Here is a 26806-nt window from a genome sequence, read left to right as displayed (position 1 = left end):
GAGTGAGGCAGGCGCTGAGAGAGCAGGGATGCAGGAGAAGGGAGAGCACCCCAGGACCAGGAGAGACAAATGACTGCCTCATTTGGTCTGCCAACCAGAGGCATCTCTTAGAGCGGTGAAATGGCACCTGGCTCCTGGCATCAGCTGGGGAAAGCTGGCCCTGGCCTAATAGAAGGAGTTATTTGTAGCCCAAAGTCATAGACCTGGCTTCAGAAAAACTAGACCTGACAGAGTAGAGCACTGCTGAGAGAAACCAAAGCTGCTGTACCCCATCATGGCTACCGCTGGTCCTTTCTCACCCAAGAAAGACCACAGAGCACCTCACCTGTGCTCCTATTGGGATAGTTGGGGGCTGGCTACCCAGGGAGGCTAGCCATGGACAATTAATCAGAACCACAGAGCACAGGCTCCAGGACCTCCACAGCCTAACCTTCACTTCTGCACAGTTCAGAGACTGGGAATCAGACACAGGGAGCTGTCATTATATGGTGCTTCCTCCTCCCAAAGCCTGTCTTCTGAGAGGCCACTCCATAGGGAGCCCCCCAGGGAGTTAAGCTCTGTCTGCGCAAGAGGCCTAGACTCCATATTGAATGAAGGGAAGTAGAAGGAAGCTGAGTTTAGGGAGCCCAGGGCAGAAAGGCAAGAGAAGTGGGATGGTGGTGGGGTTTTCAGGGACAGTCATGGGCCCAGATGCTCACACAGGGCCTCCAGGAGCCACATGATCATGAAAGGGTGAGGGGTAGTCTTGGGCGGAGCCAGAGGAGACCACAGCTAGGCCAGGCAGGAGCCCAGCAGGCCAGCAGATGGAAAGGTGTTTCTGAGGAGTTCTGACAGGACTTGGGGCGCCTGGGAGAAGCAAGGGCAGGAGGGTATGTGGACTGAGGTGGAGGGGGGTCAGCCAGAACCCAGGTGGGGGCTGTGGGGACAAAGCGGCCTCACAGCTCCTGGGCTGTGTGCCAAGGCTGGCAGGCAGGGCAGCTGGCCTGGTGTGGTGAGGAGAGGGCTCTCCCTCCCTAAGCACACCCCAAGGGGCCGGCCAAGAGCCCGGGAAAGGAAGAGAGCATGACTGAACATGACAGGCTGTTTATATTGGCCCCAAAGAGAAAGAGTTCCTTCCAGCAGATTTCAAAGTCAAGCCTGGTCAGCGGCCACATGGAGAAGCGAAGTGCGATTTCCAAACTGGGGGGCAGAGAGGGAAGGATCTGGAGAGGGGGCCTCGTTTGCTCTGGTGAGGTGAAGGACAGAAGCCTCACGGCAAGGTCAAGTTTTCTGTAAGGAAGCCCCCCCCCAGAAAGTGATAAGGGTTAGTGGGGATCTGAAAAGATGGGGGACCAGGTGTGAAAGAAATGATTGCAGAAAAAAATGAGCAGAGGAGCAACCCAGGTGCCAGGTTGACTCAGAATTTCCCTACTGACAACCCGAGGACTTTGCAGACCTTCTTGGGGTTCTCACACATGTAAACCTGCATGTTGATGCCTCCCACCTGTGTGCACACTTAAGATGTACATCTATGAACACATATACACACTAAGTGGCATGTGCATACTAAGTAAGATGCATGTGCACATCCCATGCATTCCCATGCACACATGCAGGCCTCACATATGAAAGCCCACTAAGCACACTGCAAAAACATACACATGTGCATGTAGATGAACAGCAAACACACATGTGTATTTGGAAGCACATCTATTATACGTGTGTAAACAGACATTCACACGCATGCACATACATCCTTTGGGTGTGCACCAAAGCACATGTGAATGCCTTCACTCGTGCAGGCATGCATGTATGCATACACAGGCCACTCCACTGCTGCCCCGCCCCTGCTTGCCTCACTGCCCTGCTCCCTACAGAGCTCCGGAGTTGCCTCCCTGCAAGAGATTTCAAAAGAGACTGTTTATACAACTTCTAGTAAAGAAATAATTATTATAATCACATTAAGCTATTTGGCTGTAAAATTCCTGCAAAAGGGATGGATGTCCTCAAGAGAGGGTGGGTGGGGGTGCTGGACAGCCGGGGAGGAGGTGGCCTGGCAGCAGGGGGGCCCTTCCCCCATTTGTTTTGCTTATTTTCATCTCCCCTACTCCGGGAAATGAGTGCAGCTCCTTTTATGATGGACAGGCCCTTTCCCTGGTCCTTGACCTTCTGGGTGAATTCTGCTGAGCTAAGCGGAAAATGCTCTGCACGGTTGTGGCTCCCACATGTGGGGGGTGGGAGGGGAGCAGTGGGGAGGCCCTGGCCCTTCCCAAAAACAGAACAACAATAACAGCGGGCGGACTCTGGAGCCAGGCCGGCCGGGGGCCTGGACAATGTCCCGTGAAAACAGCCAACAAAGAGGGGTTTGCTTTTGGCAAACCAGCCACTCAACACCACTGAGTTCTTGTGGCTTCCTCTCTCAGAATGTCCCTGCTGGCTTCCTCCACCTCCTCCCCAGGGACACTTAAGAGCCAGGATGGAGCCTTCTCTGAGGCTTCTAGTCAGAGTTCTAGGTTGGAACTTAGAGGCCACAGCAAGTCTGTACCCCACAGTAAACTGCCCCTCCTCCAGATCCATCTCCCTAGAGATGCGGCAGGAAACCAAGTTTGGTACCCCCTGCAGTGTGTAGGCACTATCCCTGTTTCCAGCATGATAGGGTGGCTCATCCTGTGAGCCATGGGCCAGTCAGCAGGAGATGGGAACTTATACCTGTGGCCCTTTGCCTTCCCTGGGTCAGCTCACAGAGGTACTAAGTGCCCTCCGTCTTGTTTGAGGGTATCCATGTTTCTATGGGTTGAGCCTTGCCTTAAAGCCACCTACTTCAGCAGCGGAGCATCCTGGCCTGAGAGGCTCTGAGCCTGCTGGAGAATTTGGAAGGTATGGTGCCTGAGATCTCACTCTCTTATCTCCTGCACTCTTAGAAGCAGACGAGGAGGTTGGAGGGGATGCTTGAGCTAAGGGCTAGGCAATTGTTGGTGCTAAGCACCAGGCTGCTACCTACATAGTTATCCAAAGAGAGGAGCTGGTCCTGGGTTAGTGGGTAGGAAGGGCTATCAATAATGGATGTGTGGACAGAGACATGCCCCCAGGCAGGCCTTGCTGACCACCAGTCAACATCCCGGATTTCTTCAGAGTGAATATAGGGTAGAGCTAGGCAAGGAGGGGCCAGGTTATCTGGGCCCTGTTCCCCGGGGATCTGCTTTCTTTTTCAAGTGCTGGATGACCCAGGAATACCCAGTCAGAATCCTGTACTCCGTCAGGTTTCTGGAGCAGCTGCCTGGGCAGCTATAGCACACGGTCCTCAGCTGGTCACTAGAGTACATTTCTCCCTTAGGCTGAGGGGCTGCAGGCACAGCTAAATGTGGCTCAGGAGAGGCTGGCTGAACTGCGCCAAGAACTTCAGGACAGTGAAGAGGGTCGTGAAGGGCTACGCAGGGAGGCCTTGGAGGCTCGCCGGGCACTGGATGATGAGGTTCAAGAGAAGGACATACTGCAACATTCCAACACTGAGCTGCGGGCCACCATCCACAGGGCTGAGCAAGAGAAAGCCAGGTATAACAGTTACCCTATAGAGTAGTTATGGGGGAACCTGCAGCCCTGCTATTCAGCCTGGCCATAGTGACAAGGAGGGGCAGGGGGTAGCCTATGAGCTGGGCCAGAAGGACAGTAAAGGCAACCTTCAGCTGCCTGGTTCTAAGTGCCTACAAATGAATGCCAACCTATGTAGAGAGGCTAAGAACCAGGCCAACTGTTCTCTCCTTAAGGAGTTTCCCATCTAGCAGGCCTTACAGGCCAGGGAACCAATGGTTCCCTCTGGGTGACTCAGAGAGTTAGGCTAGACGTGTGGTCTCTGGGGGTGTTGATAGAGAGGTAAGTAAGGGTGAGCTAAAGAGAAGCTGAGGGGAAAGAAGGAGCAGAGCCCACACTTCTGGACTCTAAGTTTCAGAGAGACAGACTCTGAACCAAAGGTAACTGGAGCCCTCCAGAGGTTGTCTAAGGGCAGCATGTAGCATATAGGACACAGAAGAGCAGATCCCCAGGGAGTTCTGGGAAGCTCTGGGCCTAGAGTCCAGCCAGCCTGTGGCCTGCTCAGTTTTAAGAGGTCCAAGGAGGAGCAGGAGCAGAAGCTGCTGTTGCTTCAGGAGGCCCAGGTGGCAGCTCAGAAGGAAGCCTATGAGCTGAGGACCAGGCTGCAGGAGTTGGAACGGACACAGAGGGATACCCGTCGGAAGCTCCAGGAACGCCACAGACAGGTGAGAGGGGCCTCCACCCACTCAGGCTCCACAACCACCACCACCACCCCTCCCACACACACACACACACACCTGCCTGGTAATCCTCCCCAGTTCCTGCCTCATAGCTATCCTGGATATCAGTTTCTTACTCCTGCCCTTTCTGTGGAGCAACACTGGCCAGAGCCAATCCCCTAGTGAGAGTCACAACTAACTCAAAGCTGCCTCCCATACTCCCCAGGCAACACCTTACACAAAGAGGAGTCCCGCGTGTATGTCTACAGAGTAGGAGAGGTTGGAGAAGTTGGGTCCCAAACCCTCTGCCCAGAACTGAGGCCCCTTGAATAGGGACAGCTCCTAAATGGAGGACATGTGAGAGGAGGTAGAGGCCATTGGGGTTTCTGGGTCCCTGACTGCTCAGCCCTGCCCCTAGGTAAGGACACTGGAAGCTGAGAACCAGAGGAAGAGACAGGAGGTGAGTGAGCTGCAGGCCCAAGTCTCTAGGGATGCACAACATCGGCGGAAGAACCTGCAGGAGGCACTAGACCTGCAGAGGGAGGTAGCAGAGGCCCAGGCTGCCCGTGATGGTGTCCAGAAGGAGGTAGGAAACTTTTTGTCCCTCTGAGGGGAAACGCTGAGCTCTGGTCCAGACTGGGACCAAGACAAGATCCATGGGAACACCTCTGGGGGAGGTAGAAGGCAGTGAGCGCGGATGATGGAAAGAGGCCAGGATGCCCATCCTCTTTCCACCCAGCATCCCTGTGATAACCTAACCGTGTGCAGCAAGAGGCAGGCGAAAGGGATCTGAGGGCAAGGGGGGTTGGTTACACCTGTGACCTCTTAATTTCCCCAGATTTGTTTTAGAAAAGAGCCCGATCATACCCAGGTGCCGGGCAGAATTCTGCGCAGGGGCCAGGTAGAGAGACTTCAGGACACTGAATTAATGCCTAGACCCTTGCCTGTCCCCTTTACGCATGCCCACCCCCTGCACAAATGCCCCCGTGCCCTTGACTCACACAGCACCTATGCCAGATCCTGAGACACTGTGCTCAGCCACAACCAGGACTGTAGCTCACTGTATTAAAGGTACCACATGCCACCAAGGAACAGAGGGGCCTTTCTGAGCTCAGCAGTCTGCAACTTTCAGACCCAAACTGCATGCATGGCTGTCTTGAACACCAGTCATGCCTAGAATGTGGGGGCTTAGCTCCCAAGCCCATGTGACCCGGAATGACCTCAGCCGCACACCTCCCTCTGTGAATAAGGTCATTGTTATGCTGCAGCCACCCAGAAAGGGGGATAAGGCCAGGCCCCCTGCTCTGGCTCAGTGGAAGAGAGCAGGCTGCCTTTCCCTCTTCCCCGAAGCCAGTGCATCCCCTGTTCATGCGTGCACAAGTATGTAGGGCACAGATATTGTCCCATGGTGAGAAATATAACAAAGCACACTTTGGCCGTGAGTCGGCTCTACAGCAGCAGATGGAGAGCAGTGGCTGAGCTGAGTCCCTAGCAGGAAAGGGCAGCCAGTCATTGTCCCTAACTAGCTGAGACTTTGCAGACAGCCAGCAGAGCCTTCTGCTACTAAAGGATATGCCACCATGCTGAGCGGCAGTCCTCATCTGACTTAGGTAACATCCACCTGCTAAACACACTAGGAGGCAGATCTAGGGTCTCTTCTACCTATAACCTGTCTTGGGATGGTCCTATGAGTCGTTAAATGATATACTGAACAGGGTTTTCCCACTAGCCTGGCTACACCTTTGGTCAGCCAGCCTAGGTATCAAAAGCCTACATCTGAGCCCCAACATCCTTCCTCCAGGTTCTAGAGCTACAGCGGAAGTTGGCAGACGTAGAGGCAGCAGGGGAGACCAGGGCAAGGCAGCTGGAGGGGCATCTTTGCGAGAGCCAGAGGGTTGAGCAGACCCTGCAGGCCGAGCTGCGCAGAATCACCAGGAAGCTACAGCAGGCCAGCAACCAAACTAACAGCCTTCAGACCAGCCTGGACAATGCCTGTAGCCGAGTCCACAGCTTGGAACAGGAGCTGGCCAAGGCTGAGGGTGCTAGGCGTAATGCAGAAGCCCAGCTGGGCCGGCTGTGGTCCACACTCTGCAATGGCCTAGGCCAAAGTCAGAACCTCTTGGCCTCTCCAAAGAGGCCCCATTCTCCCACAACAGGTAAGTGTTTTCCACTCTGTTTTGTGCCCAACCTGAGTATCCTAACCTCTCCCTAGGCCTCACGACCCACATAATGAGGAGGCTGGACCAGTCCTAACAACTCTAGGAGTCTGTGCTTACTATATCCTTGCTCCCCACTCTAAAGGCAGGAGACACAGAAAGAGAAGCACAGGATAGCTATGTGTTTGTCTCAACCCACATTCCCTTGGCTCTCAACTCCTGCAGGCAGCTCCCAGACTCATCCTGGACGGCAAAGGGCCAGTTCCCCTGCTAGATCCTCCTCCCCTGCCCGATGGCCCTCACCTACACCTGTAGATCCTAATTCGGAGGTCATCGATGTGGCCTTTGTAAGGAATGCCCTGAGGGACCTGGTGCAAAAGCTTCTCGAGGCCCAGCAGGAACGGGTAAGATGGGATTAAGATCTTCCAAACCCTTCCAAAGATGGGACTCTGGGATGCATGGAGGAGCCCAGTCACTCACTCAAGACTGTTGTTCACCTGTCTGGCCATCACTGGCCCTCTGAGACCCTGGAAAGCACACTGTGGTCAGTTTTTAGACTGTACTTTGGGGATAAACACCAGGCAATGGCTCCACTTCTCAAACCCAGTTACCTCACACAACACAGGGACACGCCATTCTTCAGAGTCGGCAGCAAATGCTGTGGGGCTCACCCTGCTGAAACAGTCCATGGACAGAGGACACCGTTAAACACCTGGCCAGTACACCTTAGTGTTCCCACCATCTCTCATATGAGGACTCTCTCCCCTATAGCTACCCACTGAGGCCTGTGGTCCCACAGTGGCTGTGCCCTTATGACTTCCTAGGTAACAGATGAGCTTGGAACAGAGAGTCACAGGGTCTACAGGGGTTGCCCTTTTCTTCTTTTTGAGCTCCCTCTTCCCCAGTGCTAGACCTGGGGGACGGTTTCTCAGCTCTAATCTTGGCTTGCTGCTTCAGCCTCCTATGGGCACCCCGGGTAACTCCCTATCCTATGTCTATGGTCTTAGGTTCTTCAGGCCTTTCCCTTTCACCTGCCTCTGTGCCTTCCTGGGCTAGTATGTAACCTCAGCCACCCACTATAGCTGTCCTTCCCCATAGCTTGTGGCCCACCTCATCCCACGACCCTGCCCCATATATGATGGGCTAGACCAGAAGCTGCCTGCCTGTCTCCCAGCTCACTAGTAAATAGCTTGTCCCTTCCCTCTTGCCTGCCAGACCACGCTGCTGAGTTCATTCTTTCTGCCTAGGACAACTCTGGCATTCAGGTGGCCAGTCTGAGCAGCCAGCTGAGCGAGGCAAAGAGGGAACACATGCACCTGCAGGGCCGGGCAGAGCAGCTACAGAGGGACCTAGCAGATGCAGAGGAAGGTGAGCCCCTCCTTCCTATGAGGGAGTCTTTCTACATCCCTTCCCTGGCCACTTTTAGTGTTAGGCCTCTGGAGGACTCTATGGTAGGCCTGGGGCTATGCCCAATCCCCAGGATGGCTCAACACCACCTTTCTCAGTGGTGTCCTCCCATTAGAGGGGTGGACTGCAGCAACCTCTGGGGCCTGCTGAATCTGCCCATCCTCCACCTCCTGCAGTTCTGCCTCAGGCCGGCTGCAGTTGTGTCCTCTGTTTGTCACATGACTCTCTTGTCACCCTCTCAGAGAGGCCCTTGGCCTTGTTCTCCGCCAACAATTTTAAATTTATTGCCCCCTCCCCAACACATTAGAAAGGCAGTGCAGGGGTGGGGCAGCCTTGAGTCCAGAAGAAAACAGAGAAAGATGACGGGCAAAGAGAGCAAGGCAGATACAGGGATCAGTGAGCCAAGGTCAGAAGGTCAAAGCCAGGACCACTTCCCTGACTCCTACTGAGATGGGGACCCTCTCCCATCTCTGTACCCATGTGACACTTGCCTCAGCTCACTGAGTCTACTTGCAGCTGGTGGACTGGGACAGGGCAGTGCCAGATGGCAGTTACCCCACAGGTCTGCCAAGCTTAGGAGCTTCAAGCTACGCTGCTTCCCCCACAGGTCAGCGCAGGGCGGAGAGTGAGCTGCACAGTGCCCAGGCAGCTCGGGCCCTGCAGAAGGAGGCACTCCAAAGGCTGGAAGCAGAGCACCTGGCAAGTGCACGAGCTGCAGGCCAGGAGAGAAGAAGGCTGCAGGTGGGACTCCTGGGAGTTCACTACAGACAAACTAAATGATCATCATGGTGATCAGAACACGGGCCTTGGGCTCATCCCAGCAGAGGTATCTTTGAGGTGGTCCTAGGCCTTATTTTACAGACTGGTGAAACAGATCTGGTGGTAGGGACAGAGCTGGCAAGGGCTGGCAGAGCTGGGGCTGGATTCCAGCCCTCTAGATCTACACATCCATCTGTGGCCACACCAGCAGGCACAGGGAGGTCCTCACAAGGTACTTTGCGATTGCCCCAGGCCAGCTCCTCATTCTGTATCACTTAGATACCAAAGGGCTGGCGTGGGACTCAAGTGTGTGTTCCCACGTTGGTATCTTCTAGAGTTTCAATTTTAGGTGAGGAGATGAGGCCTCGAAACCCTGGAGAGGGAGCAGCCAGGCCATAGGACAGAACGTGACTCTGGCCTCCCTCTGCCCTCTCAGTAAAGAACACTACCACAGGCCCCAGGTTCAGTAACGCCCCAAATGCTGAACTTCCCCTGGGCAGGGGCATGACTCAAGGGCAGCTGAGGCCTTCCAAATATTCCAGGCAGATCCAGATGTGTAGGGAAGAGCACACCCAGCTGGAAGGCCTCCCTCCAAGTACCAGGAAACAGAATCCCTTGAGCCTATTGCTAGAAGGATAAAGTTGGCAGCCATAGTGGGAATAGGAGTAAAAGCTACAGGTCACTTGTCCCCAAGTGACAAGGTGAATGACTCTTTAGGCATCTTCTATCTAAGCTTCAACTGCAGAGGCAAACACCAGGTCAAACTGATTACCAACCCCAGCCAGGCCCACCCTCCCTCTCTCCATGCTGGATCATGGAGGGAGTGTAGCCACTCTCAGAGGTCTTCTATACACAGCAGGGCCCTCGGCCTATGAGGGGGCTCTCGTGCAGGGAATGGAAGGCAGAAGACAGAGCTAAATGCAGAAGCAGCTGCCTCATTGGCCAACAAGGTTTGTGAGAAAATGGAGTTTCAGAAAGCCCTCAGAGCCCAGCTGCTTGGGGGTGGGGGTCGGGGGTGGGGGCGGATGTAGCTTTGATGGATGCTGACAGGATCTGTGACATGCTCGGGAGATGGGGGGCTCTGAGAAGTCAGGGTGGCCTACTGGGCTAGAGCTATATTGTTTTACCTGAATGTTCACTTGTGTGTGTTTTCTGTGAACAATCCAAGCACAACTAAAAATAGCTGATCACTTTGGGGTTATTCATTTGGAAGTGGACTTACTAAACCTTTACAAAGATTGCAATAGTGCCAATGTCTTTCCTGAATTCCCCAAGCTGTTGGTGTCTCCTATTCTCTCTCTCTCTCTCTCTCTCTCTCTCTCTCTCTCTCTCTCTCTCTCTCTCCCTCCCTCCCTCCCTCCCTCCCTCTCTAAAGATTTTATTTATTTGTTTGTGTGTTTATGTATGTATGTATTTATTTATATGAGTACACTGTAACTGTCTTCAGACATACCAGAAGAGGCCATAGGGTTCCATTACAGATGGTTGTGAGCCACCATGTGGTTGCTGGGAATTGAACTCAGGACCTCTGGAAGAACAATCAATGCTCTTAACTGCTGAGCCATCACTCCAGCCCCCTCCCATGACTCTGTCACTATTCTTTAAGATTTATTTATTTATTTATTTAATGCACATGAGTGCTTTATTGGCATGTATATCTACACACCAGGAGAGGGTATCATATCCCATAGGACTTCAGTTACAGATGGTTGTGAGCCACCATGTGATTTCTGGGAATTAAACTCAGGACCTCTGGAAGAGCAGTCAGTGCTCTTAACCACTGAGCCACCTCTCCAGCCCCTCTTTTTGTCACTATGAACTATTTATATGGACTTTCAACATAGATTTAACAACATGCTCCTCCTAACGTAGTGTTCTCATGTCAGTGTACAGTGGAGTACAGTGGTGGTTCCAGTTTAATGCTTTGTTCTTGTCCTCAGTCCTACCAGACCTAAGGCTCACAGTGGCCCACGCTGCACCTCATGTGCACAGCCAAGCATTTGCATTTTTCCCTCTATGTTCATGTCTATCTGGTTTCTAGCCATCCCTGCCTTTTCTGGGTGTCTACCCCATTGACAGAGCCGTGGTAATGAGGTACAGTTTCCCAAAGGCTTGTGTCTGTGCTCACTTCTCTGAACTTGAACTCGCTTTCTTATCCAGGAAAAGACAGTGCATTCTTTGTTTCCCCTTCTTCCTCCAGCCTCTGTTCTCAGGTGTTTCTCCATCCAGGGTCATCTCAAGAGTGACAGTCGCTGGCTGTGCTCAAGGGTCCTTTCCCTGCTGGGCTAGGTCCACTTTCCATGTCCCAGGGATCTTTGTCTCTTTCCTCCCTGGCTGCTTCTGCCTGTGTCTTTGCACTGAGGATCTGTTCCTGAATCTCCTCTAGACTAACCTCAGGGAGGCTACCTGTCATCACAGGCCCCACTTGTGTGTTGAATGACTATGCATACCTATTGCAGACCTGGGCTTTCTACCTACTACCCACCATAGCCTACACTTGGCCAACAGCTTCTCATGACTGCAGCTTGTGACCATGAGCCACAAGAAGGTTCACAAGAAGGTCACAGAGAAGAGAAGTTTCTCTTCTCTGAATGCCACTCTTCTGAATTTTTTTTTTTTTTTTTACTTTGTATATCTTTGAAGAGGGAAACTCTGGTATTGTTGGAAGTTAGAGCCAGGGAAAAGCAAGTAGAAACTTTATGGACCCTGTCCTGACATTGAAGGCCCAGGGGAAGAAAGACAGAAAGAGGCTCCAGTGCCCCCTGGTGTAAGGAGCCATGATGGCCAGCATCAGGATAGCTATCTGCCCCTTCCAAAGACTCTCTGTCCTGGGAGCAAGGAGACAAAGGCCTAGTTTCCTAGTGACAGTGCTGTAGATGTGCCTTCTGCTCCAAGTTTGCCAGTGTGGGGTCCAGAGGGGCATAGTGGGCTGCCTCATCCATCTGAGCCAGGTTCCCTGGGCTTTGGAGATCTGCCTTTGGGGTCTGCCCCTGCCACCCCCAAGATGACATCACTCTGCTTCCTCTATCCATACGAAGACTTCAATGAAGACTTCACTTAGATTGTTTTTATGGAAGTCTCTTAAAACCTATCAATATTATGCCATCTTTTCCTCATAATCCTAGCAAAATGCATTTGTTCCTGGCCAGCTGGAGGCCTGGGGAATATGGCTACACTTATAGCTTCCTAGTGCCCCCTTGCTACAGCTGGGTACTTGCCAGCCCCCACAGGGCTGGCCTGGCACCCCTCCCGGTTCTGCCAAACCTAGGGCATATTCCAAAGCAAGCCCTACATTTTATACAACTTATTTCACTTTCATGGACTAACCCACCCCCCCCACCCCCTTTAGTTCACATAAGCCAATGTGTTTGTCAAGAAAAAGTTAATTAAAAACATATTTTTCTAATTAAATGGTAGGCCGTGCTATGCAAACAGTATGACTCTTGTTTGAGAGCAACTGCTTCCCGTTGCCAGGGCTACCCCAGGGCCCAGCAGAACAACAAGGCACACAGGGCTGCCCTGAGAATCCAGAAGATCAACAAGACACACAAGGCTATCCTGGGGACCCAGCCGAATGACAGGACACACACAAATGACAGGACTACCCCAGGGACCCAGCTGTATGAACAGCCATGTCCATAGCATGAGGACATGCACTCACCTGTCACAAGGACACATGCATCTGGATAGGCTTCCAAGCAGAGGAAGCAAGAGTTGTCCCCTCGCACATACTCCTCACGCCCCAGTAGGAAGGTTACTAATGTTCTCTGTGGACTGGTACCTGGTCACAGCCCCAGAGTCCCAGCAGTGCCCCAAGAGTCCTTGGGCTCCTGCCCAGGCCTCCCCTGTAGCAAGTGTATCCTAAACAGCTCCACTGGCTTTACACAGCCACTGTTCTCTCTCCTGCGGACAAAAGGAAGCCTCAGACCCAGGCTCTAGGATCAAAGTCTAGACACACCTGGCCTGCCTTAGAGATGCATGTTTGCCAAGGCTCACATTGTGGATCTGAAGCCATAGCGGCTGTCACATGTTTGCAGCTATAATTCCTTAATGATGTCATATTTGTTTGGATTTATTTGTGCCAAGAATATTTCATGCTATAAAAAGAAGTGTCGAGTTTCCTGTCCTTGTCTATCACTGAAATGATAGAAACTGCCCAGGAATTAGCTTTTCTAGAACGGTTAACTCCTGTTGTGTGCACTAACTCTTCCCATCCTGGCCAGTCTTTGTCTTGGTCCCTTTCTTGTGTCTTTTGGGAGTTAGGCATGCCAAGAGCCTATGTATATATCTACTCAACATCCCCAGCCTCGATGGACTTACACACATATGTAAATGTATTATAGGAATGCAGGCACACAGTGGGTCACTGGGCAGAGCTGTATCTGGAATCAGATTCCCACTGCCTGAACCATGGTGGGGTTTTTTGTTGTTGTTACAGTTCCTGTTGTTCTTAATCTGCCTTGGTCCAAGTCTGCCTTGTCAAATAATCATCATCCATCTCTTCCTCATGTTCATCTCGTTCACCCATTTTGGCTCTTATCTTGAATAATACTGTCTTTTTTTAAATTGTCCTCTATTGCAGTTTTCTATGCTTTTAAAGTGGAAAAAGTAACCTGTTTACGTTTCAGGTTTCCTAGCTGTGGCTTGGTAAGTGTCCTGAGGTAGTGTTTGTTTGTTTGTTTGTTTGGCTGGCTGGTTGGTTGGGTTGGTTGGTTTGTTTCTTTCCGTCATGTAGCCCAGGCTAGCCTCAAACTCAGTACATAACTAATGGTGACTTTAAACATCTAATTTTCCTGCCTCTGCTGTCCAAGTACTTTGTTTACAGGAAGACACCACCATACTGGGTTTAGGCGGTACTAGGGCTAACACCCAGGGCCCCGTGCATGCTAGGCATGTGCTCTAGAAACTGACCTATACCCCAGACTCCCTGAAGTTTTGGGTACAAATCTTTACCCTTTCTTCAAGTTTCCCTGGACCCCTTCTGTCACTTTTTGTTGCTGTGTATTCCTTGTGCACATGTTCCCTGGAGAAGTTGGGTCTGGTACAGAGGACAGCTTGTCTGGGTCAGTTTCATATGGGTCTCTATATTGGTGTGGGCTTGCCAAATGCTTATTGGCTGGGTGCTTTTGGTCTGGTTTTGTCTGTTCACAGGGTAGATAATATTGGAGATGTGCTAACAGGATTTTGAAGGTGAATATTAAACCATGATGGCCGGCATGATCAGACAGGGGGGCTAGCACACAGTAGACAGCAGTGTGTTTATAACTTCAGCATTTGTGGGGATCAGGTGGATCCCTGGTACCCACTGACAGATCAGCTTAGTGGGATAAGTGAAGTCTAGGTTCAGTAAGATAGCCCTGTCTCAAAATATTTGGAGGAGTTAGAGAGACGGCTCAAGGGTTAAAAGCACTTGCCTTTTTTGCAGAGAACCCAGGTATGTATGACTGACAGTACCCACATGGTGGCTCACAACACTCTATGACTCCACTTCTAGGGGATCCAACCAGTGACCTTTTGTGACCTTTGCAGGCACCAGGCATGCATGTGGCTTACACACACACACACACACACACACACGAAAGCAAACACTCTTACACGCAAAATAAAAATAAATAAAAAACAAATGTAAGGTAGAGAATGATCATGGACAATATACATCAGCCTCTAGTCTCCACATGTATAGGCGTATGCACCTGCACACACATGTGCACAAGCCCATATGTACATGTACACACATCCTTCACCCCCCAACACACATAAGCCATTAATTAGGGCTCAAAGGGCAGGTTTAGGGTGTTGGTAGCCTGTTCTGATCTTCTTAATGAAGCCAAAGGAGATTCAGAGTCTTCCATCCTCTGCTGGTGCAGTAACCACTAACCAGTGCACAGCACGTGATCCTTGAACATGCTCTTGCCTATACAGCCACAGAGACCTGCAGGCTCTCCAGGAGATGCCATGACTTTCGTGCTTCTGGGTTGTCTCTCTCCTCTCCCTCTCCCCTCTCTCTCCCCATGCCCCACCATTCCCTCATTTCCCTCCATCCCTGCTTCCCTTTCTCCGACCCTTCCTCCCTCCTCCTAGGAGCAAGTAGACACCCTGCGTCAGGCCCTGGAAGAGAGCAGCAGGCACAGCCAGAGCCTTGCAGACAAGGGGAGGCTGCTGGAGCCCCTGAAGCAGGTGAGGGAGGGCCCAGGAGGACAGGGTATATCTGTCACCAGGAGGTCGTGAACCTGCTCACCATGGCAAGGCTCTGCATCCAGAATACCTACTAAGTTCTTCAGCATAAAAGGAGGCCTAGGCAGATGCCAGAGGCCGGTGTGAAGTCATGTGACCCAGACAGCACCCAATTCTAGGATGACAGGCAGGAAAACTGAGGCGGGGGGGGCGGTGGACAAGGAGTCAGAGGGCTGATTTTCTTGCTGTACAACAGACACGTCCAGAAGGAGGGGTTATTAGCAAGTACATAGTTTGCTGGGGGGTAGGAGGGGGAATAACCTGAGCCCAGGATCCTAAGACCATCCTCAGACAGAATGCCTGCCTGCGAGAGGCCAAGGATCCACCAGCCCTGGTCCACGTCCATGCAGCCTCTCTCCACTCAGGTGCTTCCGCGGAGTCATAGGGAGCAGGCAGAGAGGCGCGCCCTGCGAGAGCAAACAACTTCACTGCGCACCGAGCGGGCCCGCCTACAGGGGGAGCTCGCGGCACTGCGCACGCGCCTGATACAGGTATTTGTATACAGGCAGGAAAAATGCCTGGAGGCACAGGCGAGGGCTGCAGGAAGTGGGGGAAGTCCCATGGCTGGCCAGAAAGCAGATGCTGGGAAAATAAAAGTTGGTCCGGTAGGCTTCAGTGTCTGCACTTGGCCTGGCAATGGTGCCAAGTTCAGAGCCAGCCCCAAAGCTTCAAGCATCTTGTAGAGACTTGACCAGGCACCTTACTTCGACTATCTTTGAGGGAGGTGAAGCACCATGGATCAATGGCACCACCCCTGACTTTGTGACCAGCTCTGCCCAGATACTTGAGCCCCGGGTCCTGTTCACAGTGGAAACAGCACCCAACATTAAGGATGTTATAAGCTATGACAGGGGCAGCAAGTGTGGTGGCCAGTATGGTGTTCTGCAAGTCACCCTCCATGTCTATAGCCTGTCTCCACTCTGGTATTTCTCTTGGAGAGTGCTTACTGAGCTTGTGTAGAGTGGAGTGACAATGAGGCCAGGCAATGGTGATGTTCTGTAGCGCTGTGGATGGCCATTCCTCAGCACAGGTCAGGGCACAAGACAGAATCTATGCAGCCTGGTGTCATATGCTACAAAGAAACGGGAAGGGGCAGGACTCAGCCCATCTAAGCTAGCTTTGCAGAGTTCTGGGCTAGCCTGGGCTAACATGGAGTTCTGATACCCTCATTGCCCTTTCCAAGATAGAAGAGGCCCAGAGCACTGGCTCCATAGAAAGCAGTCAGGAGGCAGAGAGCATGTAAGGGAGAGAAGGGGAGGGTAGAACCTGGCTGGCCCTCTGGGCTTTGTCTCCCCATTTGCAAAGCAAGGAAGCAGAAACATTGGTGTGGAGATGTTTAGGGCCAAGGCAGGCTGCCCCTCTCAAGGCTTTTTGTACTTAACCCCCACCCCAAGCCTGCCCAGGGCACAGGACCCACTGGGTGAGGGCAGTTAGAAAAGCCCCCAACCAGCTTGTCTATAACAAGGCTACCTGCTCTCCTACAAAGGGAAAGTGGTGTTAGAGGGATAGCGAGGGATAGCGTCTCTAGGATCGCGCTGCTGTTGCTGGGGTGAATGATGTGCTGTCCCCAGCCCGAGTGGGGGTGGGGAGTAGGGTCATGCCTTCCTGGATGCTGGGACAAGGGAGGTGGCACTGCCTAGGGACAACAGAGCAAGCTGCGGGCATAATGCCAGGCTTGGATCCTTGGGGCCTAAGAGGGGGAGGGCAGGAACAGCTAATTAGTTCCAGGAGGTCAGCTGTGAGGGGCCCACAAACCCATAAACCCTTTATTGGTGTCTCAGGAGGGGAAACCCGGATGTGGCCATTTATTTATTTTGGATTTCACTTTTCTCTCCTCCTTATAACATGCATTTCTAGCAGCATAACTAGATTTTTAAAGAAACAGGGTCCCCTTTCCAGTGGAAAGGACTCTTTGTTTTTCTCAGTCCCGAAGAAGAAAGTTTGTATTTATTTATTTTTTTAAGGCTCAGATCCTGACCCTATAAGTTTACCCATGTAAACAATTCCCTATATCCCAAGGTCTATGAGAATCTCATGTGGGCTTCAGACCCCAGATGGCAAAGGGAGGTCTGCCCAGTACTGAAGGGGGAACTTCATGGTACGTGGGCATGACCCCAGGCCAGAAGCAGACAGGCACAGCAGTGAGCAGACAGGCAGCCTGGCTTAAGAGCAAGGCCTGGCTCTAGTCCTACCTTGGTGAAGGCTAGCCTGGTGAGGCTGTGAAGTAAGGGTCCCATAAGTTTCTGAGAGCACCCTGAGAAGAGCCAGGGATCCCAGTGTGAGCAGGCAGGTTTCCACTGTTCTCTAAGAGAAAGGAGTCCACATCAAATGTGTCTTTCAAAGGTTCTATCTGCAGGGTAAAAGGATCCCTGACCTTCCCATGGAAATACTCACGTCTCATATCTAACCTATGGGCTGCTTCTCCTCTCCTGTACCCCTTATGGTGGGGTGAGTGACTAAGAAGTCTCTGTCCTAGAATGGATAGCAAAAACAGCTATGCCACTTCGACATGGGCTTGGTAGCATGTGAGAGCAACTACAGCCAGATCCATGGCTTTGGGTATGCAGAGGTAGAAGGTCCTGGGCATTGCAAAAGCACAGGAATATGCAGGGCTCAAGAGTCCTGAGGGAGCCTTACAAGGAGTAGGACATTGGTCTTCAAATGTCACCTCCGTTATTACCAAGGATCACTACAGGGACTTCTGCTGGGCTAAAACAGGGCAGACCCTCGTTCACCACTCCTTAACTCCTGCTATGACTGCAGATGGCAACAGACCTGGGCAGGGGCAGTACCCTTGCCACCTCTACCAGTTCTCAGGAGATATGGAGTCCACCCCTGAGCATCCTTTATTCTCCAGAGGGAAGCCTGGCCTGATATTGCACCTCTACTGGAAAGACCCTGAGTCTCACCACAGTTCTGCTTTCCCTCTCCCCACAGACAGAGCAGGAGACCCTGAGGAAGGAAGAGGACACAGCAATGCTGGGGGCCAAGAAGGAGCTGTTGCTCCGGTCTCTGGGTAGCCTACACCAGGAAGTAGATGGGGCCTTGAGGCAGAGCCAGCAGCTGCAGGTGAGCTGAGCCAGTGGAGTTCTATGCTATGTAAATTTGGGGATAAACCTAGGGCAGAATCAAATGGTGTGGTCCCCAAGTGGTGGGCCCATGTGTGTCTCGTGTATGTGAATGCCACATGTACATACATGCAGAGAAAAGGCAGTTGGACAGGTCACTGAGACCTGACAACAGTGCAGTCCAGTGTAGATCCCCTTAGAGTTCCAGGCAGAACTGGATCAGGACTGAGGGAAGTCTGTAGTGGGACTGGTGAGACCCTTTGTGAGTCAGGCATGGCTCTGCAAAATGGCACAAGAAACAGAATAGAGGTTCAGGCAGGCCTAGAGGACGGGCCATACATGTCTCTTAGGCCCAGGGCTTGCCACCAACCTGTGCTCCTTTGAGGCCTCAGTTTCCCCTTCCACAATGGCACACCTCCCCCCATTCCAGTTGACTAGCCTTTAGGGGGGATGGATAGTCAACAATATTCAGTGACCTCAAAGGGAACCTGGGATGCTGTTCACACAGATTTAAGGCCCACTCCAGGGGCCTGTGGCTTGGGCTCCAGCCCAGCAAAACCCTTAGCAGGTGGCCTAAACTCAAAACCTGTGGGCTTAATATGTATGCCAACTCCAGGTCCACTGCTGGTCCTGGGCCAAGGCCAGCACCCCAGCAGAAAGCAGTGGGGCCAAGACAGGAAGTACAGCCCCAAAGATAGGGTGGGGCATCCCACTGGATCCGACCCCAGGATCCCAGCAGCCCTCGGTGCCTGTGTTCTCATTCCAGGCCCAGATGGCTCAGCTGGAACAGGCCCACACCCAGCGGCTCCAAGAGCTGGCTGCCCAGCACCAGCGGGACCTGGCAGCTGAGGCTGAGAGGCTCCATGAGGCCCAGCTGCAGGCCACACAGGCTCTGGAGTCCCGTGAGCAGATTCACCAGCAGAGGGTAAAGGTCCTGGAAAGGCAGGTAGGGCCAGGAGCCCAGGTATTCTGAGCAGGGGTGTGTAAGGGAAAAGAAAGGGCCTCTGTTCGCATGGCACCCTATGCAGAGGCGACCACGTGACCTCTATTGGAAGCCTTGGCTCCCAGTTTGCTCTCTATGCTGGCCCTTTTAAGGGAGCAGCTCCATGGCTCACATACAGCTAGGTCAGTGAGTGGTAGAACACGGACTCTGGGCCTCCACTGCCCTGTCCCACAAAGGGATGATTAGGATAGTTTCTGTCAGAGGTAGCCATGAGACCAGCCTACCACCAGGTGATATGCAGAGACTGCCTGTCATGTTCAATTAACAGTGGTGGACCCCCACTTGTCCTTGGAGTCCCAGGGAGAACACTAGCATGTGAGCAGCTTCATGGGTTAGGAAATGCATCTGAACGCAGAGCCTTGGATATGTGCCTACAGTGTACTCATATAAGTACGTGCCTGCGTTGAGCCTGCCACAGCTGGGCTGCTGAGTCCTAAGACCCTTAGGCACTAGAGCCACTGGGCAGTGGCAGTGCATACCTTTAATCCCAGCACGCAGGAGGCAGAGGCAGGTGGATCTTTGGGTATGAGACCAGCCCGGTGTGTGGAGAGAGAGTTCCAGGATAGGCAGGGCTACACAGAGAAACCCTGTTGCAAAAAGAAAGAAAGAAAGAAAGAAAGAAAGAAAGAAAGAAAGAAAGAAAGAAAGGAAGGAAGGAAGGAAGGAAGGAAGGAAGGAAACCACCTTAGAACCACTGATGGTCAAAATCCTTATTTTATGGAAAGGAAACTGAGATACAGAGGCAGGGGAAGTGTCTGCCTTACCCTTAATTCAGTTTCCCTAACCCACTAGTGATGCTTATTTTAACCCAGTCATTTGAAGTACATTCCTGGCCTGAACAGAAAAGAATCCCTTCCCTGTTCACAGGATGCTCACAGACATTCAAGACGGCAGGCCTAAACTGATGAGTCCCTCTGTCCATCCACCTGCTGTTTCTATCCCGTACCCGTGCCCTTAGGAGCCATAGACTGTAGCTTCCAGAGACTCAACTCTCCATGACTGTGTTCCTGAGGTTCCTCCCTACCTGACTGAGCCCCTACTCTGTCTCCAGATAGCTAGCCTGAAGAAGCGGCTGGACCAGAAAGTATGGCAGAAGAAGCAACAGGCCCACAGTGACTAAACCTCTTGAGCCAAGCACTGACCTCTACTGCAGTACCCTCCCTTCATCCCTGTGCTGGGTGACCTGCACTGACAGCAGGCTCTGGGGGACATGTTAGAGCACTATGCTACTGGAGAAACAGGTACAATACGCACTAGAGGGACCAACAAACATCGGTGTGTTGTGAGAAGGTGTACAAATAGGCAGCCACCAAGCAAAGCATACTACTCCCTCCTCAATTCCTCCCAGACTGCACAAGTCCTGCCTATGGGTCCAGCCTCCAGCTGGGCTGGACCACATTGCTCTAGTCCTTCCTGCTGCAGGGAGTAGCGATGTTGACCACCCCTCAGCTCATACTGAGCCTGGGGCTCCATTTCTAGATTGGACCTGCTACTTGGGCCAGGCACTGATGGCTGAGCCCTGTCAAACCAGCTCCCTTGCCACAGGCTGCATTCCGTGCCCTCAGTTCTGTAAACACAGGGAAACACATGGAAAACATTTCCACCAGCAAGAGCCAGAAACACAATGTCCTGCAAGGCCAGCCACCACACCCCACATCCAGAGGCCACAGAATCTTCCGCATCCAGGAACTGCAGTCCGGTCACGGTGGCAGGTGGCTGGAAGTGACTCAGAAGCAAGCCCCGTGACTCGCTGGCCACAGGGGTATTGGAGATCTGAAGCTCTTCCAGAATCTCCCGTTTCCACACTAAAAAAAAAAAAAAAAAAAAAAAAAAAAAAAAAAAAAAAAAAAAAAAAAAAATGCTAGAAAATGCCAGTGCGAAATCCTGCTCTGGTTGCTATGGAGACCAAGGCCATCATCTTACCAGACCCTGTTTCTGCCTCACCTGTTGGCATCTGTGTGCCTTCTATTTAGTGCTGGTCAGGATTACTTCCTGACCATTCAGTCTCTTTGGCATTGTAAATGGCACTTTATAGTATTCCTAGGCTACCAGACAACCTGGTAAACTCCTGCCTGCACCATAATGCAGGTTGTCCCATGGCTTGTGTTTCTGCCAGGACCTCCTGAAGCCTCTTCAAGGACTCTGGCATGGGGCGGGGAAAGGCAGGAAACACCTGGAATCCATCCAATCACAGTCATGTAGCTAAGGCCAAGATATGTGACAGCCTGTCAGTTTACTTCAAGATCACCAGGGACTTAAGATCAGCCATCCTGTCAGACCTCTGGCTGAACTTAGTAACTGGGTCCTGCATAATCGAGGTGGGCAGATAGGCCTTGTCACCAACGACAGTGTGAAGAAGGATCCTGAAGCCCAGGCTCTGAAAGAAAGAACACAGACCCATTGGCAATGGCTTCCTTGGACAGAGGATAAGTTGGTGGTGGCATAGGTACCCTGATATATGCCTACCTACAGTTTCCAGGTCCCAGCAAACACAGCCTAGCGGAGGAGAGTGGATGGGCTGCCCCATGGAAGCCTGAGAAACTAGAACTTCATAGATAACCCTCACCTCCCTCCTTCTCTGGTCTGCAGCTCCCCTGTGGAAGTGTTGCACTATCCCCTCAAGGACCTGAGAGTAGCACAGACACTGGAGATTTCTACAGGAGGCCTGGGTGTTCCTCCACTGCTCATTCAGGGAGTCCACCTGCAGCATTAATGCCTTCCTCTTCCTGACCTTGCAAGGCTCACTGTTATCCCAGGGACATCAATGGGACTGAAGTTGACAGCTGAGGAGGTAGCCTGTAAATATACCTAGAAGCAGGGGGCCACACTTCAGCAGGGACAGGTCTGGATACTTCTCTGCACCAAAACGAAAGACACTGTGACCTGACCAAGGTGCTCCGTGGTGATCCAGGGCTGCCTCTACACTGGCTGCTCAGGAAGCATTTCCAGGACAGTGAGGGCTTCTGAGATTGCCACACTTTGAGTGTTTTTACATCAATGCAGGAGATATTGTTTTTACTTATCCAACATAAAGGAATGTACTTGTGTTGAGAAGGGATATTTTCTAAAGAATATATTGCATTTCTCTCAACATTTTCTAAGGCGTGTGCACATTGGTATGTGGTATCTGTGATTACTGCCCTGGGCAGTGGTGGTGGTTGTGAAACGCCTTCACATAAGTGCTCTGAGACCACAGTTTGTGGCTGAGGAAACCTAGCAGTTGGGCCCAAATCAGACAGGTAACTAAGTACTGGCAGCCAGTGGATCAAATCCAGTACCCCACAGCTCACTCCATGCTGGTCATGCCCCAGTCCATGTGCTCAGTCGAGCTGCAGGCACATTCATACAAACTAAAGTGGACAGAAGGGCACCCCACGAGGTGAAGCCAAGGAAGGAGGCAGCTGGGGTGAACAATTCAGGCCATGCAGGTGGTAGGGGACCTGGCCTTCTGCCTCTTGCTCTCCTCAGAGTTTGAGAGGAATGGGCCCTGATACCTCACTGTTGGAACTGCCCAGTCCCACTTCCAGGGAAAGGCAGACAGTTTCTTCTTTTGGTCTGCCCCGAATTTGGTTCCTGGCCTATACAAAGTCTGATGGATCCCAACATCCATTTGGGAGACACGAGCCCCAGATGGGAGTCTCAGCTCTGCTGTTGAGCTGAACAAACTGAACAGGTACTCTGGATGTCTATGAGAACCTGGAAGTGGCCCTCATGCCTGGTCTTGCATCGATAGAGTGCCAGGGCTCCTCATAGAGCCTGGAGTTATACATATACTGCCTCCTACTCCATGCCTGGAGTTGTACATATACTGCCTCCTACTCTGTGGCTTGTACTAGCCAACCTCTAGACATGACATCTGAGTTCTCCCTGGGCCCAGGCACTTGTATTCTATTTGTCTTCCCCTCCAGTGACCTGAGGGGCTGGCAAAGCTGGTGGCTCCAGACTAGGGTACCCAAGGGTTTGGCCAGAGTTCCATTTTAACTATTGCTGGAGCAGGATCTAACCAACATGCACTGTTGAGATGTCTAAAACATTAACATTTTTAAAAATGCACCCTGTGTCATTTGACAATGGAGATGCATCTGAGAAATGTCACTGGGCAACTTTGTCACTGCAGAATGCCATGGAATTTGTTACACAAACTAGGATCACTGCAATATCCCCGGGTGATCTGCTCTTTGGAAACCATCCGGAATATGTGAGCTTTGCCTGACTGAAAGATTGTTATACAAGAAAATAAAACCTCACAGGAGAAATGTAAAGATCACACCACCACACGTAATCCAAGCCCCATTGCTGCAGAGGGGAACCTGAGAAGCTCCTTTCTCCAAAATACACACTTAGGATGGTTGCATTGGGCATTGCTACTCTGAATACTGTCTCCCAAATGTTTTACTTGGCATGATGTTATCAGGATTTTCCCAATGCCTTTTAAAAAAAAAAAATCCTAGCAGCTTGACTTTAATTGTTGTGGTTTCTCAGGTCTGCATGCCCATCCTGTGTCAGCTGTCTCAGTGTTCAAGAAACAGGGAATAGAATGGTCCCTTCAGGAGATGCCCCCAAGATACCTGATGGAGCCTAAGGTCACATATGAGTGTGTTCCCAGCCACCATGTGGCTCAAGTAGACTCAGAGTTTTCCATAGTCCAACCCCTGCATCACTACCCAATCAAGTGGGTGGGAAAGTTCTGCCTGAGTCCCACTTGCATTCAGTTCCTATTTGTTCAAGACAAAAAAAAAAGTTATAGCCATTTTGAGAGCATTTGCTGAGCTACAGCTAATTGCCACCCCAAGATCAATAGCAATGGTCATGTCGTGGGTGCTGAGGTTGGCAGGCCTCATGTGCACGGGCTGTGTGCAGGTATGGCACCCCTCCTCTCTTGGTCAAGGTGAACTGTCCAGTCTCACATATGGATGGGCCGTGTGTGTCTCCTCAGGAGCTGGGACTCATTTTCCCTAGGGCCCTGAGACCTCTCCCAACCCATCCTGGAGCAGTCGAGATCATCGCTGGCGGGAGGGAAGGGCTTGTTTGTGCTGCATCAAGGGAAGAGTTGTTGTAGGGATGCATGTGTTACTCCAGTTACCTCCAAAGGGAAAGAGCAAAAGGTAGGGGTAGGCCACAGGCTCAGGCCTGCTGTGTGGGACCAGCTGACCAGCCTAATTCCCCTACCAGGCAGAACAAGGATAGTGTTCCTTGTCTTGACCTCCACAGACTCCTAAGGCCTGAACATCTGGTGGGTGGCTCTGGGGCTCCCCCATGTAAACAGGCATACACAGTCAGGCCCTAAATTAAAGTGTCACAGGCCTCTTGGGGAGCTCGGGTTTCCTTCTGCAGAACATGAGCCTGCTTGATAAAACGATTTGAGTTGTGATAAATGTGGATTTTCTGTGGTAGAGACAAAGGCGCCCTTGAGTCCGGAGGGGAACCTAAAACAGCACGTTGCTGAAAAGTATTTCCTGATCATATTTTTAGCACCTGAAAAAAGATTTCTCTCTCTCTCTCTCTCTCTCTCTCTCTCTCTCTCTCTCTCTCTCTTTGCCTCTGGGTCTCGTGTGTGTGTGTGTGTGTGTGTGTGTGTGTGTGTGTGTGTGTAATGTGATACCCAGCAACAACAGTAAGATCTGTTGGCCCCCACCTCACCCCTAACCCTGTCTCCCAGGCTTTGCTGAAAATCTAAACAGGGCACCCAGTTGGGGATGGCAGTAAGCACCACACCACTACCCTCGATGGAGATCAGAGGATCCAGCCTGCTGTTGGACCTGTGCATAAGCCCAGCTCTGAGATGGGCCTCTGTCCTGGTACCCTGCAGCTGGTCAGTGGATTCTAGTGGGCAGCAGTTAGGACCCCATGTCTCGTCACTAGTTCACCACACCTGGAGGGATAGTCATCAATCAGAAGACTCTACTGAGCACTGCTGTGTACTTGACAGTGTGCCTCATGCTTCGGCTACCCGGAAATCCCAGGGTAGACCCAAACCCTTTACTAGGACCCTCTGAGGCATGCGCTCTGGGAGAAGGCTGGCAGTGCTGAGATGGGAACTATGGCCAGACATAGGGCAGAGCAAGGGTGTGTGGTTGGAGACAGCAAAGGAGAGTAGCTATGGGCTCCACTTGGTGTCCCATGGGCAAAAAGGCAAATCTGAAGTCTCCCTAGGCTTCTGCCCCTGGGCTTGGTGCTGCCCCCTGCACTTCCATCAGAAAGCCAATGAGGGAGGAGAATAGCGCTTCCAAGGAGGCCCTGTGCCCAATGCCAGGAGGCAAGAGGCTCTTAGGTTCCCAGCATGGTGGCCAGGCCTCCTGCAACTCTGTGCTAGAGGCTGTGCAGGAGGAGGCCTTGCAAGGCCTGGTCCTGATCCTGATGCAGTCTGGTCAATGAGACGAGGAAATTTCCCACAAAGTACTCTTAAATCCAGAAGCCCGGCCCAAGGGCCAATCTGTTTTTGTTTTGTTTTTGTTTTTGTTTTTGCTAGACAGGGTTTCTCTATGTAGCCCTGGAACTCGATCTGGTCTTGAACTCAGACATCCACCTGCCTCCTGAGTACAGGGATTAAAGTCGCCACCACACCTGGCACCAGGGGCCGATCTTCTACAGCCAACTGCATAGCAGAACATTTCGCATCTCCAGCCTAGGCTCACCCCTCTGCCAAACAGGATCACTACACAAAACTGGAGGGGTGGGCCAGAGGAAGGTAAACCACTCACCAGGTGTAGGCTAGAAGTGGTCAGTGCAAACGAAAATGGTGGTCAGGGGCTGCCTCCTTAAATCTGGTGCCTGGCCCTGATGCTGAGGCAAGGGAGGTTGGGAGTATCACAGTCGTGAGTCTGCTGAGAACATGATCTGTGTGAGCTAGGAACCCCTGACTGACATACAGAGAACTCTGCTATATTTTAAAAATAATATGCAATGACCCTTGCTGTAACTGAAACACAGCACATGCTTGTTAGAGAGATTTCTGGAAATACAGAAAAATGCAAAGCCAGCACAAATTAGAATCTCAGTGACAGTTGCTGTTACTCCTGTAGTTTTTTTTTTTTTTTTTTTGTTTTTGTTTTTCCTTGCTTCTCTTTGAGAGGTATCATCTTGTTTTGGGGGATCCCAGATTTGGCTTATAGTCACATGTCACTCAATGGTGGGATCTGGGAGCAGACAAGATGGTGGGAACTGAGGCCTCCAGGAGACCTCCAAGGGGACACAGAAAGAGACCAGATCGCACCCCTGAGGCAGGGCAGCCGCTTACAAGCAAGGTTAGGGAGCCATAGCAACTGACATGCCCCCAGGGCCTGGGTGGCCAGTCTACCCTGCAGGTTTCCCTAACATTGTCCAGCTGTGCTACATGACTGGTCCCTTCGGGGAAGCCCTTACACAAGAAAAAGCTGTGTAAGGCTTCGACTCTCCCAGACCCAAGGGTTTATCCTCAGTGAAACTAGATAAAGGGTAGACCTTGGGACAGGTTTCAGCTGCTTCTAAAAGCTTGGCTAGGACTGCGGTGTGGCCATGCAAGGTTCGTCTGAGTGTCGCAGGGTGAAGTGGCCCAGATTGACATTCTATCAGGAAAAGCCAGATGCTCTGGCCTGACAGGGACCCCAGAGGACACACAGGAAGCCTGTTCAAAATCAGGCCTTAGGGCAACAAGTCAGCTTCTGAACTGCTGGGTTAACCCAGGCGCCTCCTGTGGGCAGGCCCTAAGCTGGTGACAGGAGAATGTAAGTCCTCACCTCAAGATATCCCAAACGCAAGGGAGCAAGAGGGCCTCCGGTTTGGAGGTGGAGCCAACCCAGTACTAGTTCGGCTTTAAAGAGCCTGGAGAAAGGAGGGCCTGGGAGCTGCACTCCGGCTCCCTCCCACCCACCCAGAGGACCAGCAAGTTAAAAATGCCACTATTTGCATGACCCCGCCTCTCCCCGCCCCTCCCGGGTGGCCGCCTGGGCAGGCTATTTAAACCCCGGTCCCCGC

The 26806-nt window shown here is 52.0% G+C and overlaps 1 protein-coding gene and 1 long non-coding RNA gene across 10 annotated transcripts in view; one reads left to right on the top strand and one right to left on the bottom strand.

The window, feature by feature from the left end:
* Positions 1-12464, bottom strand: part of LOC143434811 (uncharacterized) — a 29650-nt gene extending 17186 nt beyond the window's left edge. For both annotated transcript variants that reach the window (XR_013104584.1, XR_013104585.1), the window contains exon 1: positions 12210-12464. This is a non-coding gene — a long non-coding RNA (uncharacterized LOC143434811). The remainder of the gene's footprint in view (positions 1-12209) is intronic.
* Positions 1-21944, top strand: part of Crocc2 (ciliary rootlet coiled-coil, rootletin family member 2) — a 60373-nt gene extending 38429 nt beyond the window's left edge. Inside the window, exons 23-34 of one of the 8 annotated variants that reach the window (XM_076914716.1) lie at positions 3314-3531; positions 4073-4232; positions 4645-4812; positions 6028-6382; positions 6608-6786; positions 7630-7750; positions 8397-8530; positions 14630-14725; positions 15148-15273; positions 17720-17851; positions 18617-18796; positions 19905-21944. In XM_076914716.1, coding sequence (XP_076770831.1) covers positions 3314-3531; positions 4073-4232; positions 4645-4812; positions 6028-6382; positions 6608-6786; positions 7630-7750; positions 8397-8530; positions 14630-14725; positions 15148-15273; positions 17720-17851; positions 18617-18796; positions 19905-19973 — 1938 coding nt within the window. In that variant the 3' untranslated portion in view covers positions 19974-21944. Of the gene's footprint in view, positions 1-3313; positions 3532-4072; positions 4233-4644; positions 4813-6027; positions 6383-6607; positions 6787-7629; positions 7751-8396; positions 8531-14629; positions 14726-15132; positions 15274-17719; positions 17852-18616; positions 18797-19904 lie in introns of all 8 variants that reach the window. The other 7 variants (XM_076914717.1, XM_076914718.1, XM_076914715.1 and 4 more) reach the window with 7 other exon arrangements.
* The last annotated feature ends 4862 nt before the right edge of the window (positions 21945-26806 follow it).

Source organism: Arvicanthis niloticus, chromosome 17 (assembly GCF_011762505.2).
Source record: "Arvicanthis niloticus isolate mArvNil1 chromosome 17, mArvNil1.pat.X, whole genome shotgun sequence".
Lineage (NCBI taxonomy): Eukaryota > Metazoa > Chordata > Mammalia > Rodentia > Muridae > Arvicanthis > Arvicanthis niloticus.
The sequence above is the reverse complement of the archived record's forward strand: the minus strand, read 5'-3'. Positions and strand labels throughout refer to the sequence as shown.